Source organism: Theobroma umbraticum, unplaced genomic scaffold, assembly GCF_002168275.2.
Source record: "Theobroma umbraticum cultivar Fairchild unplaced genomic scaffold, ASM216827v3 scaffold_67.0, whole genome shotgun sequence".
Classification (NCBI taxonomy): Eukaryota; Viridiplantae; Streptophyta; class Magnoliopsida; order Malvales; family Malvaceae; genus Theobroma; species Theobroma umbraticum.
This window is the reverse complement of record NW_018397262.1, coordinates 7,736,842-7,752,286: the sequence shown is the minus strand read 5'-3', so window position 1 is coordinate 7,752,286 and position 15,445 is coordinate 7,736,842. Positions and strand designations below refer to the sequence as shown.

Below are 15,445 nucleotides of genomic sequence, written 5' to 3'. Positions count from 1 at the left end.
CGATTCCATGTTAGAAGAAAAGAAAAATCTTGATTTATCGAACATCTTAACAATAATAAATAAAGCATGCATGAGAACTTGAAAAGATTGTATTGTTACAAGAATCATCATCCCTTGAGGGATTTCAGAAGAGAGAATTTGAATTTCAAGCTGACCCTCACTACCTTGGAGGATTACCTGGTATCATTCTTAATCCTCAAGGACAATCTAACCAAGAACAAAAGAAGTTTCTGTTCATGAGATTGTACAAAGGAATGTATTTCCAGGCACAGCAAACAAGCAGAGATCATCACTGTTGGCTTTCTAAACCCATTTATCCTGACAGTCATCTACATCTTGGTGAGCTTCAAATTAAGCTAGAGAGATGCAGATACATTTGAAGATTGAATCTCTTTCTTTATGGTTGGATGCTACAACATACAACAAGATTTTACCTGTTGTTAGAGATATGATAAAGATTGTAGTGAATTGAGGAGGGAAGAATCACAGATAGCCGGATTCTTGGAGGGCTCGAATCATGAAGGAAGCTGCAGAGTTCTCTGCTTCTTTAACTCTGGACTTTTCATCCCCTGTGATATATAGCGCACCATCTACAGTTGGAATTTTAACTGAAGATACAAATATCTTCTCATGCGGGCGACCTTCATCTTTCTCGAGTCTAAGAATTGAAGCAACAAAAGCAAAAAAGGATTAGACCTTTTAAAACATGGAAGGAAAAAGAGTGACCAAATTAACAAGAAGTGAGAATATTTTAACAATGGCGAAGCATGGGATGAACATATGTATCAGAGATGGCAAACAATATGTGAATTTCGAACCTCACATTGTCATTCAAAATTGCATAGTGACCATTACAATACAGGCACTTCTCTGAGTATCCTACATGAATTTCTATCTTGCAACCCAGAACCTTCAAAGATACCAGACACACTTATCTGGCTTTTTAAGTCGCCTCATGCCTGATCATAAGAAGTCACTAATGTTCAAAGAAAACCAGCAAAGGACTCCTCTAACATGCACTACAACATCGAGAAAGATTAATATTTGATACACTGTCAGGGCACAAGGATTGCTTGTATCTTGCTTTGCAAATGCCTTCTAAACATCTATTTGTATATTGCTTGTATATGCACCCTAGTGTATATAAGGGATCTCTAAATGAGAATCTGCTAGAGATAACAATTCATTAAGGCATGTTTATCCCAAAAAAAATTCTCATAGATTTAAAAGAAAGTATAAGTTCATACTCATAAATAGGCTTGAGCCACTTTTTCTTGCCACAGAGCTCGTGCAACTTCTGTTTTGCTCCATCAATCTCAAAAGACCCGTTAATCCCTTCGATTCCAAAAGGATTAACATCAACAGGCATGGATTGCAACAACTTATGCAAGGCTCCCCTTGCTGCATTAAGCTTTGCAATGTCCTTTTGCTCAGAAGAACCGGAAGCAATGAAACTTCCGTCAACGTAAACACTAGCAACATTTGTCAACCCTTTCTTCCAGTGCTTTATATCAACATGCTTCCCTTGCTTTTGGCAAAACTCAAACAACACCGTCACGGGTTGGGGCTGTTGCTGCAAATCCTCTAATGTCACTATAGGCTCCAATAAACCTCTAATGATCTGCAACACATACCCTAACAATTCCTTTAACCTCAACTTTCACAAACCCCTAAAGGAGGAACGAGATGATCGAATCAAAAACAGTAAATTACATACCACCCACAGTTTTGAAAGATCAAAATTGACGTCAACATAAACAGCGGCTGCCACAGACTCTACAATATCAGCTAGGACCTTTGGTGCTTTCATGGATCCACCATATGACACTGGATCATCTTCTTGACTAACCACCTTAGCAAACTCCCTAACCTATACAATAACATAACAAGAACCCAATTATACTCATGAAACCAAATTCAAAGAATCACTGATCAGATATTTGATAGAACAAAGAAACATCTTTACCAAATTCTCTAACGGCGAGATTATATTAACAGGAATTAAGTACATTAGAAAGATTACTTTACTCCTAATCAAATTCTCTCCTTGTCAACAGAATATACGAAAAGGCAAAGAAAAGGGAAATTACCTTATCCTCGAGACCAATGGCATTGTGCCGTACGAACTGGAAAAGCCGGTGGTTGATGGCAACGCGGGCGAGTTTCTCAGTACTTATATTCGCTGCCCGGATCAACGAAAGCAGCCCAGGGTCAAGCTCCGGGTAAGCCAAGAAGACGTGGTTAGTGAGGGCCAGCCCCAGCGCAGCGTCGCCGACGAACTCGAGTCGTTGATACGACGTCGAATCGGAGTAAGAAGAGTGCGTCAAGGCTTCTTCGAGGAGGCATTTATTTCGAAAACTGTAGTTGAGGATCCTCTCCACGGCCGCGATCGAGGCTTCCAAGTCGGAAGAAGCGGAGGAGGAGGAGGAGGTGGTGCTGGTCGTGAAGTGGTTGTAGGATATTGGCCGTGCATGCAAGTTTGCGTAAGGGTCGGTGACGGTGTCGACGTGACGGAAGAATTGGTTCATCGGGGAAAAAAAATGACTTCGAATGTTCAAAGTGGCTTTCCTAGGAGTATGCCCTGTTCTTTCTTGTCGCTGTCTTGCCTTAAAACTGAGAAGGAAGGATGATGTAATATTAATATGAACCTTCCTATAATTGGAAGGTTCTTTATTCTTTGGAGTTACCATTTTTTTTTTAATTTTTTTGAAAATCAAAATATTTTTCATATTTTGATTTTCACTCATTATTACGTTCAAAACATATCTATAATCATTATAATTTCAAAATAAATTGATCTTTTTTACTTACATAACATATAACTTGACGAGCTAACATAATAACATAATGCCTTGGTTGATATACTTAATATGATATCGTTCTACCTTTCAATATGTCCTGAATTGTTAGATTTTTACACTGAAATTTATACAAAAATGCAAATGGTAAGGATAGAAAATGGTGAGACAAGTGCAGGCAAAATCTAGTGCTTCACCAATTTTAGCTAGGATACTAAACAATGCATGTGTGTGTATGTATACATACAAACAAATCCGTTGCTGGTTGAATTGGAGCCTTAGGACAAAAATCGAAAATGTTTCAGCTGAAGTAAGGTTCCCAGATTGTTCAGTTTGATTGTTCCAATGACGTCGCCAGTAGTTCTTACATTCCAGATCAACATGATCATGCTTCTAGGTAGTTAGTAGCCATGTGTTTCTGGGAATGGTTGCCAACATATAAACTTCAACTGCAACTTTTGCTGTTGGAACCAGTTCCGGTTCATTGAAATGCTGTTGAGTAAGCTTCTTTGAGAGTGCAAAATGTCCTCACATTCTTAAGATTCGACTCAGTTTATACACCTGCAAGTCGAAAAGCAAAGTAGGATTCAAAACTGGAAAGCTTGACCAGATATATAGCACCCATTAGAATATTTGGCTGAACGAGAATTCTGTTAAATAGAGTTCGCATCTTCACTTTGCAAAGGGTGACAGCAAATAAACAATGCCAGGGTAAATTACAAGGTAGCCAAGCATAAGAGAGACCAACAGACCATGGTGGGAAGGTTCCTATGAATTCTAACAATGAGAACAACAGAGTAATTGCATTGAAGTTTACCAACCTGTGCAGTCCTACTAGGCAGTGGAACCTCTATGCAGTTTCGTAGACCATCAACCCTGGAAATTTCAGACAATATATTCAGTCAAAAGAAACATGCTAGCCAGAATGCAATGGAGTTAAAGTTAATTTTTACCACAAAATATGACAAGATATTCAGGGGAAGTTGATAACTACCTTCTGGTAATGGTTCGTTGAAGATATTGTTCCTCCTTTATGATCCCTTGACCTCCATATTTTCTTTCATCAGTGTTCAGTACGACCTGTATCGCCATTGAATATTTCAACTCTATTATAAATGCATGGGAGGCTACTAAACTGTAATATTTCATGCTGCATTAGATCGGGAGTTCCTCCAAATGAACAGATTCTAATCTTAATCAAAAGAAAGAAGTTATGTCTGTTAGTTTAGATTTCTGAAACATCTTTATTGAACAACCTGCATTTCTGTACTTATGGCCATGCCCGGATGATGAAGAGAAATTAATCTACTTAAGAAAAAGAAATTTCATAACTGACCAACTTCAAAAGAAAAACATATACTTACCTGATACTCTCCAGCTTCATCCACACCCACACAATATCTTTCATAAGAATTTGTGAGATGAAAGTTGAATATGAAGAGAAGAGGACCTCGTATGTAGGATATTACCTGTATATATTGGAACGACAAAATTAATAAGAAAATCATAAGGTATTAATCTGTCAAACTAGCTGAGCGGAATATGAGCACCTGTATGTGCATACATGCATGCAGAGAGAGAGAGAGAGATTAAGACATCAAATGGGAAGGCTGGTGCTATACCATATTAGTGTCATTCACATGGTGAATGTTGGGCAAACCTCTTGAAAGTACCCCTTCATTTTCGTCCAACTTCATCAGGTCCTAAAAGTTGGAAGAAAAAGTAAGAGCTTGCGACCAATGCATTTTTAAATGCCCTTTTTATAGAATTTTGAAGCCAAAGCTAGACCATAATTTCTTGTTCAACAAACAAAAAGGACAACATAGCAATTAACGACAATATATTTACTATGCCGAACAACCGTAAAGAGATGACTCATCAAATTAATGCATATGCCTAACAGTTCTAGCACTTTTTCAGATTCTTAAGTAGCAAGTAACATAAAGAAAACTGAGGTTAGAAAATGTATGTGACAGTAAAAAGGCTGTACTGCAGGGTAATAGAATTGATACCTTATCAAAGCAAAACAAATCACGATATACTCCTTCATTTTCTAGAAGATCCCAGCATCGGTTAGCTAGTGAAAACGAGAACTTGTTGCTAGGCATTGGGAACTCAACCCTCTAGTACATCAAAAGGCCATTATTCACAAGAAACAAAGTCTTCATAGATAAGTAAATAGAAAATCACGCTCACCTTTGGATGCCCAAATTCGTTCCCCATAAAGTTCAGATAACCACGGCCACCAACTGTGAATGTAATCAGTTTGATCATCTGGTTTAAGGGAAAGAAAACTAATGAGTAATTAACAAAAAATCACAAAGTTTGTTTCTAGAGATTGCACTTTATGGAGTGCATTAGAAAAACACATAAAAGTTACGAGAGTGCAAGTTGCAAGCTGATTTAGGCACTTTTTCCAGCTTTTACTAGCCAAAACCCCTTCTAGAATAATGCTTTGATGCATCTAACCAACATGTCTCACATTATTAGAAAATAGGTTTTGCTCTACAGAATTGTCAAAATAATAAAATGAATATGAAAGAGCAAAAAAGAAAGAGCCTGGTAGCAAAGAGTTAACACATAAAAAAAGCAGAAACGTTGAATACCTTGTTTAGTGAAGATCCTCTAAGCAATAATTCCTCTGAGTGAGGAGCTTGTTCATTCCCTTGACCCAATAATATCTCTGCTAATGACTGCCCTCCAGATATGGACTGACAAACAAGATAGTAATCACAGGATATCATCATTCCAATGTATTTATAACTCTAGATGTGAATAAAATTCTTGTCTGAATCCATCTCAAACAAAGCTTTTGCTATATGACAAAAGATTAAAGTAGAAGGGTACTTGGTTGTGATTTTCGGCATAGATGAGCATTTTATCCGCACAATGTCTGTTGCCTAGTAATGTGCTAATTATCTGCTTAATAAAAATACTTAGCATTAATGCCAGGATAATAGATGGAAAAATTTATGCTATGAAAAGCATTCCCTCTCTGCCTTGTATATCTCATCGACTAAAAATAAAAAGAAAAGAGAATTAATGGCAATAACAACATAATACTCAATGCTGAATGAATCAATACTAATCATGTAACACAACCTTGCTCATGCTCCACTCATGGTCAGGAGTGCTCTCAAGCAAAGATGACCACATCTCTGATGCAGAAAGATTGACATAATAATCAAATCCCAGTCCACCCTGAGAAGTTGGTTCACATAATCCAGGGTAAAACGTTGCCTGAGTATTAAAGCAGACGAAACTTTATTAAGTCCACAAAAGAAATAAATAAAGCTCAATATGGAAAAGTTCTCAAGATTAATAACAGTACCAACAAAAGTTTCATTTAATGTAAGCCCAGAACAGCTAGATGTTAAATTTAAAAAAAAAAACCCAGTTGATAGATGCAAATAGTGCTCAGACAAGAAGTTTGGTTTCCAAAGATAGTTAGAGAAAGCCGTAAAAGTATTGGGTTTCTCGAGAAAAGAACAGCACAAAACATAAGACTTACATCTTCAGCAATTGTTATTATATTAGGATGAAGAGCATGCAGTATCTCATTTGCCAAAATGAGGTACATTAAAGCATCTTTGTCAACATATTGATTGCAGTACCTGCAATAAAGAATGACTATTTTCAAATAATTCCTGCCAGAGTGAGGAAAAGATTACAGAATGAAGGATTAAATATTGACTTAAAAAACAGTATCAGACCACCTAAGGTTTTACTAAGATTCCTTCTCTCTTAGGTGCTTAATATAATTTTCCACAATGAATATATATAATGTTGTTGATTTAACATCACTAGGATTGTGGAGCTGCCACCCCCTTTGTTGGGGTATCACCTCTTGAGGGATGAGTTACGTGTCCAGTAGTTCTGTTGTTTAGCTTATCCTTCATCTTATGTACTAAAAATATATTCATTTGAGAGCAAAGCTACTTAGTCTAATCTGATACAAAATCAATTAAATTAGGCATTAGGGAAATACTACAGTAAAAAACTAACTACTTTCTCCCTCTCAAAGGAGGTTGCTACAAAAAGAAACATTTTAGTAGATGCCTTACTCCTCCAAGTCACCAGTAAATGAAGCAAAGCCATTGTGTGTATACAGCATTGATGCAAGTGAATGGAACTGAAAACCATCAATCTTATACTCTGAAATCCACCTGCTCAAGGATTATCTCAACATCATTGCCATTATTGCCTTCCCAAAGGGGAACATAAGTTACTTCCCAAATGATTACGTTACAAATCATAAAACTGAAAAAGGATAAAATGGAAAAAAGATGTTCTGCACATGTACCAGTTCAAATTTGAGAGGAGAAAATGCAATACATCTAGATCGCCATATTTAAACATTCGGGTGCCCCAATATTTGTGATGTCCTCGTTTACCTAATCAAGTGCAGAAAGTTGGGTAACAAAATATAACAATTTCTTTGTTAGTCAACTTGACCTCTTATGGCATCCTTTAATGGAACAACAATAACATTAAGAAATATCAGCCAAAACAAAAGGCCAACTATTCCACTTATACTGCATTTATATGCACTAAATATACAGCACATGAGCATGTAAAGTCCCTGCTATCCTGTATAAACTAAAGGCAACAGCAAGAACAGTTCTCTCAACGAGTGGCTTGAATTTTTCATAAATCTTATGTTATTGACTTTTGTTGGTTATTTGATAGAACAATTGATCTACAACTTCCACTAAATGTTAGGTGATAATTAACATGTTATCATGTGCAACCTCAACTTAACAAAATATTCCATCACCTCAATAGAAATGTCAAATATCTAAGAATATTTGTTCCAGCTACTTCAGCATAGAAACCTCAACATAACACAACATCAGTGCACAAAAATGACAAGGCAAAACTAGGGATTCTGCATCAATAGAACAACTCCTTTATCTCAACTAGATGAACTATCTAGGGATAAAGCATGAAAAAGACTACATAGTTTGCAAGTATTGTGTCTCCTATCAACATCACAGGCTCAAATTCCAAGATATCTCAGAAAAGCACCATACACACGAGTCTATTACATAAGGGAGATCAAGAGGCAAATACAAAACACAGATCAGTTGTTCAAAAAGGAAAAAAAAAACATTTACCACTATGAAAGTAACAATCGTTTGATCCATCAAAACGTGATAGTCCAACCATCTCATCTGCAGCTGAGTAGGAATGCACTATGTCTAAAAAGACCAGCAGTCCTAGTCCTGTAGGAAGATGGTAATTGAAACGTGTATTGACCAAAAAAAATGAACCACAAAGAGGAAAAAGATAATTATATGCTGATATAAACAGTATGCATTCTTAATATAGTGTAGAAAAAGCTTCTGTGACTATGATGCCTAGCCTATGAGCATTTCTATTATACACAGTGCCTTATTCTAGTGTTATCCACTGTATCTAACTACATGTTATTTTTTCTCCAAACAAGCTGTAAGTTATGAACTATTCAGAAACTCAATGCTATTCTACCAGTTTAACTTATGACATTTCGCATCTGCCAACAAAAATGCTTAAATCTACACATTATTTAAATTTGTTTCAGTCTTAATACACTTTTTAGCATTATAATCCTCTTGAGATAATTGTAATGGATATGCAGCAGCTTAGATGCAGTTAGAGTAGCTATCTTGTAATGCTAAAGAAGGAACTTTTCACTTGCAAAGAAAATTGAAAATTCAAAGTGAACTGTGGAAATGAGAAGTTGTGAAAAATAGTGACCATGTGCTTCATCAACCAAACGCTTGAACTCCTCTGGCGTGCCATACCGGCTGCTAACGGCAAAAAAGTTAGTGACCTGCATCACCAAAGACATGCCAGATCAAATGACTATAAAATAAAGATAAGCACAACTAAGCTGGCAGAATATGTGGAAAATGGTAAGCATGAATCACAAGCATCTTTTAGCATGATGGGCTTGTAAGATAGAGAACACCTTGCTCCATCTTGTAATTTCTTGTGACCTAATCACAAGCAATAAAACTAAAACAAACAAGAAGAGCCCATTGTGATCAGGGTTCAGCTTCCAATTGCTTGTAGCAAGTTCAATTGATCTATTTCTGACATTAAATTTTTACTGTCAATGTTGTAATCATCATTTTGCCTCCTTTTGATCTAAACATACAATACAATTGACAATCAAAGTCCGGAACAAGTTGCATATAATACTCGAAGCATGAAACAGACAGATTCTAAGTCTATAGTTCAAAGGTTTACAGCAATCAATTTATTAACATTTGAAATGAAAAAGTGGATACAGGCTTCCACAACTTAGAAACCTCACATGTAAATTAATAAAATGTCAAATATTAGAAAAGAAAGATTAACTCACTCTATAACCAACAGTGAAATAATCTTTATGTTCAACGATTCCAAAAAGCTGGATTGCATTATATCCAGCTTCCTTTATGTGAGGAAGAACCTGCAGTGGAAAAACATAGCATAAAACAGAAGAAAACACAGCCAAATTACAGCAGTTAAGATGTATGGACAATGCAACAATTAGAGAGGCACCTTTTCCGTAAAATCATTGAAAGAAGATATTGTGGGCTCTGATCCACTGATTCCAACATGGCATTCGTAAATGCGCAAAGACTTTGGCACTTTTGGGGCTATGTTTTTCCACTTGTATATGCATTCAGGGGGTGGTTCCCAGTGAATTGCATAACCTTGTTGTCCCTCTGCATCAGAACATAGTCAATGGAGATCAGATGAAACACATTGGAACCGTTAGACGTTGCTTTGCCAGTCAATTTTTTATTTATCTTTCTAATAGTACAAATGCAAATGGCTAAAAACATGTAAAAGTGAACAAGACGAAGTTGGAGCTGTGGCTCAAATGGAAACGATGCATAAAGATGAAGCAGAAAATGACTGCAATCTCTGCAGGGTAATTACCTGGTTGTACAAAAGTAGCCCAAGCAGGTACCCGTTCCAAGGGCCCGTCAGGAGTATTGAAATACACCCTGTACTTGCTTCCATGAGGAATAGCTGGAGTGTACTTTTTCAACCATGCCTTTCGTCCTTTGCGTGTCTCTATCCAGTACGGCAGGGGAGGCTTCTTAGCTCGGAATTTCTCTTGCCATGCAGGATCAGCCACAATATTGAAAATATCATATTCTTTTCTGTTATCAATCACATCAAATGGAGGTAAATTACTAGGTGCGTCATCTTTATGCTGTTCTTTCCATGCCTTATATCTGGTTTCTGCATCTGGTATTTCTTCAAACTCCTCCATGGTTTGAGGTCCGTTAGGGCCAAAAATTCGCTCATACAACTTAGCTGGCAATTCGAAACGGTTCTTAATAAAGCGGTCCTCTCCAGGTTCCCAGTACTCATCATTTGCTTTCTTAAAAACCTCATCAATGGTAACACCACTATCTCCTTTATCGTAATCATCAATATAGTTATATTGCTGAAAATACAGTTCATCTGGTTCTTCTCCTTCCCTTAATTTATCTTCAAGAATTATAAACCAGTATCCATAATCATCATGGCCAAAATGACCCTCTCTTGCAGCATTCTCTGTCGGTGACCACCCGTTGAAGTCGGCAACTAATGCACAGTAGCGGGCACCTGTTTCCAACATGCTCAATTTTTATTAATTACCAACAATACAGAAATTGGCTGAGAGACAAATGGTGAATATGTTTCTTTACAGATATCTTTTATCTTATATTGATAGACATTCTTGGGAACATACATATTCAGCAACTCCCTATGAAGAGTCCCATCAGGTAATATACTTAATGAAGTAAATTGATTTTTCAGCAAAGTTAGAATAGAATTATAAACGTTTTGAGAAGCTTATATGATCAAAGTAAATGTAAAATAAAGGCACAAGCTGAGTCAAAAACTTGGGTTTGAATTTGATAAGAATTTAACTTAGGCCAAACCTGGAGCCCAGTCCATAAAATCCACCCTATGCTCCTTGTGACGATGCATACCCAATATCTCAAATCCAGACGCCATTTCCTGAAGATTGAGGTGGCGTGTAAAGATTTCAGCTTTAAGATCCTTCAATGATTTATGCCTACAAAACAGATTAAAAAGATAATAATAATAACAATAATAATAATAATAATAATAATAATAATAATAACAACATGTAAGAAACTATACATTCATAAACAGAAAAACTATACAGGAAATCATAACTTGTTTTAGCTTAAAAAAGATTATTAATTGAAAACAAACACCCCAAGCATTCCAAGTTCTTTCCTCATCTACTCTTTCCAGCTAAAAAACCATACACTTTTTCCTTCACGTTCTAGTGAACCAAACATAACATACAATATCCATTCTTTTTTCTTCACAGGTCAAAGCTTTTATTTCCAAAAAAAAAAAAGAAATAAAACTCAGCTTTCCAACTTCTCTCCACTCTTTTTCTTTCACTTTGAAATCAATTCCTTTCAGCTAAAAACGATACCTTTCACGAAGAAACTGAGAAAAGGCCTTATGGTTGATTCCTAGTTTTGTCAAAAACCCAACTGGGTCGACTCCTTTCTCACTTTCAGCCACACTTTTCTTCCTCCTGGAGTAACTTCTTTGTTGGTTTTGTTGTTGTTGTGGGTCTATAGAAGAGCATTTTATCCTTACTTTTGTTCTTCTGGCGAAGAATACTATTTGAGGATTGTTTCGAGGTTGGAAATGGAGAATTGGGTTGTTTGGATTGAGAGAAAACTTGGGTTGGAGAGAAAGTGAAGGCATTTCTGAGAAAAATTTGGGCTTTGACAGAGAGTGTCTTAGTGAGGTTTAAAGATAAGCGAAGGCGGGTACCGAGTTAAGTCAAAGGTTTTTGAGTTTACTCGGGCGAAGAAATTCTTTCTCTATTTTGTTAAAAAAAAAATTAAACTATTAATTTTATCTAATAAAATTATTAAAACATTTTCAATTTAAAATTAATTTATTTATTCATTTAAGAAGTATTTTTATAATTTTATTAAACAATAAAACATGAAATGCTCTAAAGAAAAAAAAACTATCAGTGGCATGTGAAATAAGTTAAAATCACTAGAAATGTAAGTTGATTTTTTTTTCCCAAAGAAAAATAATTTTCTCTTATTCCAAAAACTCCCCATAACTCTTCCAAAATGACATTTTAAAGTAGAAAATTTTACATTATTGTCATTTGAGTCCTTACAACATTCAAAAGATGGTACTATCTTCTTTCTATTAAATAAGATGTAGCAAAGTATTACCATTAAAAAGAATAATAGAGTTTGAATCATGAATCTTGATAACTTCATTTACAATTCCCCACAGGAATAAGAATGGCAATGAAGTTATACTCCATTATATCTGCCAATGGGTACAGATGCTAGAATACAATCAAGAACAAGAGCATGAGAGGAGAAGAATTACATGGATTTGGCAAATTTTGTCAATTAAATGGTTACACAAAGTATACATTGGTTATTCAAGCAACTGCAACAAACTCTATGGCATCAATTCGGCAGCTTCTTCGAATAGTCCCTTGATCCGAAGATGGTCGAGCCAACCCTCACGTTTGTACTGCCCATTTCAATCTGCAAGGACCACAGAGTAACATTCATAAGTGGCATCATCTGCATCTCGATTACTTTTCCAAAAGAAAGTTTTGCATATTGATGCTTCAATGTATTACTAACAACAAAAATAGATGATAATTCAAGCATTTCTAAGAGTTTTCTATTCTGCTCTTGATGAAAGTTTCAGACGCTTAGTTTCAAACCAGTTTCTGCAATTTCCATGGACAAGATTTCTCAGCAACTATGACAGGAGTGTTAATGGCTTCTGTCAACAAGCTTATGGGAAAATATATTTATACAAATTTCACAACCAAAGTGAAAGAATTCAATTTTCCAAACCAAAGAAAGTTTGTTTGGTCCAATCTTAATGTATTCCTTACCGCTTGCTCAAAGTCACCAGACATGCCCATCGACAGCTCACACTCATCCTCTGCCATTCCAAGTGCTTTACAAACCTCAACTCTACAGTTTGATAGTGTCTGTTCATCAGAAGATATAAAATAATGCCCAAAAATGTTTATCTGACAATGGAAAATACAAACGAGGAACAGAAGAAAGCATAATTCTGGTTCTAGATGCCAAAATAACCAACATTAACAGAAATAAAGATGCATGGAGTAATATATACTGGGAAAAACAATTATACTAATTAGGCTATGACATTTAATGACATCAATCGGATAAGTACTATTTGATAAAATAAATACTATTGTTATCTGATTGGAGAAAGCCTGCATCCTCCTTTTGAAAGCTACAGAATCGATTACCCTGAAGTTCTCTGGTGTTGATGTGTAGTCTGGCATCCCTATCGTCATTAAGCCAGAAAAGTCCAAATTTGGACAGCGCAATTTAACATATTCTGCAAGCCGAACACAACCTGAAGGATCTATCCCTGATTTTGCTGCAACAGCATCATGGGAATCAACTGATTAGTCTATCAAATTTTATAGGAGGTTAACATATAGAAAACATGATCATAAACATTAAAAAAGATTATGCATTTCGCTGGATGTGCAACATGCATAATCCCAACGGTTTTGTCAGTACGCAGGCGAGTACCCAAGTCTACATTCAGCTATATTACCATCTTGAAAGATTAACCATGACAGTTAAACACATAGTAAACTGAATGAGGGAAAAACAACTTGAAAGGGTCAAACACATCGAATTGAAGATTCAGATCTAAAATTAGAGGAATTCACTTGACTCACATGCTTCTCCACTTGTATTTACTTGTATGAAAACCTTCAGAGGGTTCCTCCCAAGGTTTGAAACTGCACGGTCAAGACAGTTTGCAATCTGTGAATTACAAAGACACAGCAAGACATTGTTTTTCTAAGTGAAGGTAATCTGATATGTTTCAGAAGTAAACACAAGATGTTCATAACTCAGCCCTGTCAGGAACCAAATAGCTAACTTTCCTTTATACACACAAAAAATTTAGAGATAAGTTCATACCACACATATTAAGTACAGATACTGGGCTAAGTTTTTACCTTCTCATTATCTACACCCTCAAACAATGCTAGATTTGGCACTCCACCTGCATTTACGGAAACAACAAACTTAGGTGAAAAAATCTAGATAAGTCATTATAATCCTTAGAACAAAATCATACTAATAAGAGCTTCACCACACAATTAACAAGCAGGAGTTAAGATTAGTTATCACAATGTTTTTTATACACAAGGCACACCCAACTCGCACACAACAAAAGCCCCTCTTCCCTAAACTCGTAGACAAATCTCACATACATACATACATACATACATACATAAATGCATAATACATAAATACATAATCTTTAGTTGGCACTATCACATTTTGAGCAACATGTGCAATAATAATCTGTCAAACCAAATAGAAATAAGCAGAATTGGGATTTCTGCTTCTTGTTTAAATGTGAAACCTTGATTTTACTCGATATTCATTAACTCACCTTGAATTTAAAAGGGAAAAATCCATCGACCCTGGTGTGTCAAATAATAAAACATAAATGAACTAGGCATAGATACTTTGATAGTTTTGGACCAGATAACAAAGCAATCAAAGCATTATCATTATCTTTCAAAATGGTATGCTCATCCACATTAAAATTTTATAAATAAATCCTAACCATAACACCCAGCTTGCAGAAGTAGTTCCACTTAAACTATATAGATAAATTACATAAAGATTGGAAATTTACCTTCAAAACTTCAAGAAATATATTTCAAATCAAGATTTTTAATATATTTAATTAACCAAAACCGAATTTTGCATTGAATCATTAAAATAAAAAGCTTGCAAAATTAATTACACTTAAACTAGTAAAAAAAAAAAGAAAATTACTTCAAAAAAAGTTGGAAAATTTACCATACCGAGAAGCGTTTTAGCCTTGTTACTCTGTAAATGCCCAATGAAATGCCACTCAATATCCTCAGGCAGCTGCCAAAACAATAATATATAAATAAATAAATGAAAACTTTTCTTCGTTTTGTAATTCGACAGAGAAACCTGAGGCGCTTTCTGGACAATTTCTTGGACGTAATTCTCGCCGAAGCAGCGGTGACCGGCGTCATAAACTTGGCGGATGAGGGAGTCGGGTTTGGTCTTCGACACGGCCACGACCCGAACCCGTCCGGGTCGCGTTCCAGCTCGCTCCGCTGCGTGTCGGACTCGAAGTAGGACCGAACGGAGGGCAGTCACAGCGGCTCCCTCCACAGCTGAAGCCGCCATTTTTGTTTTCTTAGCTTTTTTTTTTTAATTTCAGTTTGAATTTCTTTTTTAATTTTTTTATTTTTAACTGTTTTTATAAGGGCAAATTGGGAAAAAAGAAATATAAATACTTTTTTTTTTAATTATGGACAAGAAAGATTAGAAATATTGCTCAAATTGGTGGATGTGAATTAAATTAAAAATTTGCGGATCATATTAAAAATTTTCTATGAGGAAGGCAAATACGTTATATAGATTTCGTGTCCTTTTTCTTGTTCCGATCTCAAAAATCATATCATCTGTCTAAATTATTCAAAAATTATGATTTTATTTTTTATATGATAAAGTATTTTTCATATGTAATTAAAAAATATTATATAAATTTTATATTCTTGTGTTTAAATATTTAAAAATAAAATAAAA

The 15,445-nt window shown here is 35.6% G+C and overlaps 3 protein-coding genes across 8 annotated transcripts; all 3 read right to left on the bottom strand.

Annotated features, from left to right (window-relative positions):
- Positions 1–33: 33 nt before the first annotated feature.
- Positions 34–2,649, bottom strand: RTL2 (RNAse THREE-like protein 2). Of its 2 annotated transcripts, none has more exons than XM_021432040.2 (4): positions 2,091–2,649; positions 1,718–1,870; positions 1,248–1,573; positions 34–658 (listed from the first exon to the last, which is right to left on the bottom strand). In XM_021432040.2, the coding sequence occupies exons 1-4, from the start codon at positions 2,526–2,528 to the stop codon at positions 484–486; spliced, it is 1,092 nt and encodes a 363-aa protein (XP_021287715.1). In that variant the 5' UTR covers positions 2,529–2,649; the 3' UTR covers positions 34–483. The 2 variants fall into 2 exon arrangements, with proteins under 2 accessions (XP_021287715.1, XP_021287714.1); XM_021432039.2 differs by having other exon boundaries at positions 39–658; positions 1,248–1,621; positions 2,091–2,643.
- Positions 2,650–2,856: 207 nt separating this feature from the next.
- EMB2729 (Alpha amylase family protein) lies at positions 2,857–11,570 on the bottom strand. Of its 2 annotated transcripts, XM_021432038.2 has the most exons (20): positions 11,245–11,570; positions 10,712–10,848; positions 9,714–10,391; positions 9,330–9,496; positions 9,148–9,237; positions 8,538–8,613; positions 7,916–8,023; positions 7,102–7,192; positions 6,863–6,964; positions 6,310–6,412; positions 5,901–6,038; positions 5,646–5,717; positions 5,405–5,509; positions 4,995–5,072; positions 4,811–4,921; positions 4,421–4,501; positions 4,163–4,267; positions 3,793–3,878; positions 3,620–3,674; positions 2,857–3,359 (listed from the first exon to the last, which is right to left on the bottom strand). In XM_021432038.2, exons 1-20 carry the CDS (start codon positions 11,523–11,525, stop codon positions 3,327–3,329), a joined length of 2,697 nt encoding a protein of 898 aa, XP_021287713.1. In that variant the 5' UTR covers positions 11,526–11,570; the 3' UTR covers positions 2,857–3,326. The 2 variants fall into 2 exon arrangements, 1 of the variants encoding a protein (XP_021287713.1); XR_002445442.2 differs by lacking the exons at positions 2,857–3,359; positions 3,620–3,674 and having other exon boundaries at positions 3,867–3,878; positions 4,349–4,501.
- Positions 11,571–11,981: 411 nt separating this feature from the next.
- On the bottom strand, positions 11,982–15,074 carry LOC110419368 (Putative pyridoxal phosphate-dependent enzyme, YBL036C type). 4 transcript variants are annotated; one of them, XM_021432378.2, is made up of 7 exons: positions 14,822–15,074; positions 14,686–14,752; positions 13,822–13,868; positions 13,537–13,624; positions 13,093–13,226; positions 12,706–12,804; positions 11,982–12,343 (listed from the first exon to the last, which is right to left on the bottom strand). In XM_021432378.2, the coding sequence occupies exons 1-7, from the start codon at positions 15,041–15,043 to the stop codon at positions 12,263–12,265; spliced, it is 738 nt and encodes a 245-aa protein (XP_021288053.1). In that variant the 5' UTR covers positions 15,044–15,074; the 3' UTR covers positions 11,982–12,262. The 4 variants fall into 4 exon arrangements, 3 of the variants coding, with proteins under 3 accessions (XP_021288053.1, XP_021288055.1, XP_021288052.1); XM_021432380.2 differs by having other exon boundaries at positions 14,686–14,710; XM_021432377.2 differs by having other exon boundaries at positions 14,686–15,074.
- Between the last annotated feature and the right edge of the window lie 371 nt (positions 15,075–15,445).

Excerpts from the sequence above, each read along its gene's own strand:
- RTL2 (XM_021432039.2), bottom strand. The coding sequence starts at position 2,528 with ATGAACCAATTCTTCCGTCACGTCGACACCGTCACCGACCCTTACGCA. Across the intron at positions 1,871-2,090 it reads CCATTGGTCTCGAGGATAAG|GTTAGGGAGTTTGCTAAGGT; the intron begins GTAATTTCCCTT and ends GTTATTGTATAG. Across the intron at positions 659-1,247 it reads TGGCTCAAGCCTATTTATGA|ACTCGAGAAAGATGAAGGTC; the intron begins GTATGAACTTAT and ends TTCAATTCTTAG.
- EMB2729 (XM_021432038.2), bottom strand. The coding sequence starts at position 11,525 with ATGCCTTCACTTTCTCTCCAACCCAAGTTTTCTCTCAATCCAAACAAC. Across the intron at positions 4,268-4,420 it reads ATGTGAATGACACTAATATG|GTAATATCCTACATACGAGG; the intron begins GTATAGCACCAG and ends CAATATATACAG. Across the intron at positions 3,675-3,792 it reads CAACGAACCATTACCAGAAG|GGTTGATGGTCTACGAAACT; the intron begins GTAGTTATCAAC and ends TGAAATTTCCAG.
- LOC110419368 (XM_021432377.2), bottom strand. The coding sequence starts at position 15,043 with ATGGCGGCTTCAGCTGTGGAGGGAGCCGCTGTGACTGCCCTCCGTTCG. Across the intron at positions 13,625-13,821 it reads AGGGTGTAGATAATGAGAAG|ATTGCAAACTGTCTTGACCG; the intron begins GTAAAAACTTAG and ends TGTAATTCACAG. Across the intron at positions 12,805-13,092 it reads CAACACCAGAGAACTTCAGG|ACACTATCAAACTGTAGAGT; the intron begins GTAATCGATTCT and ends TCTGATGAACAG.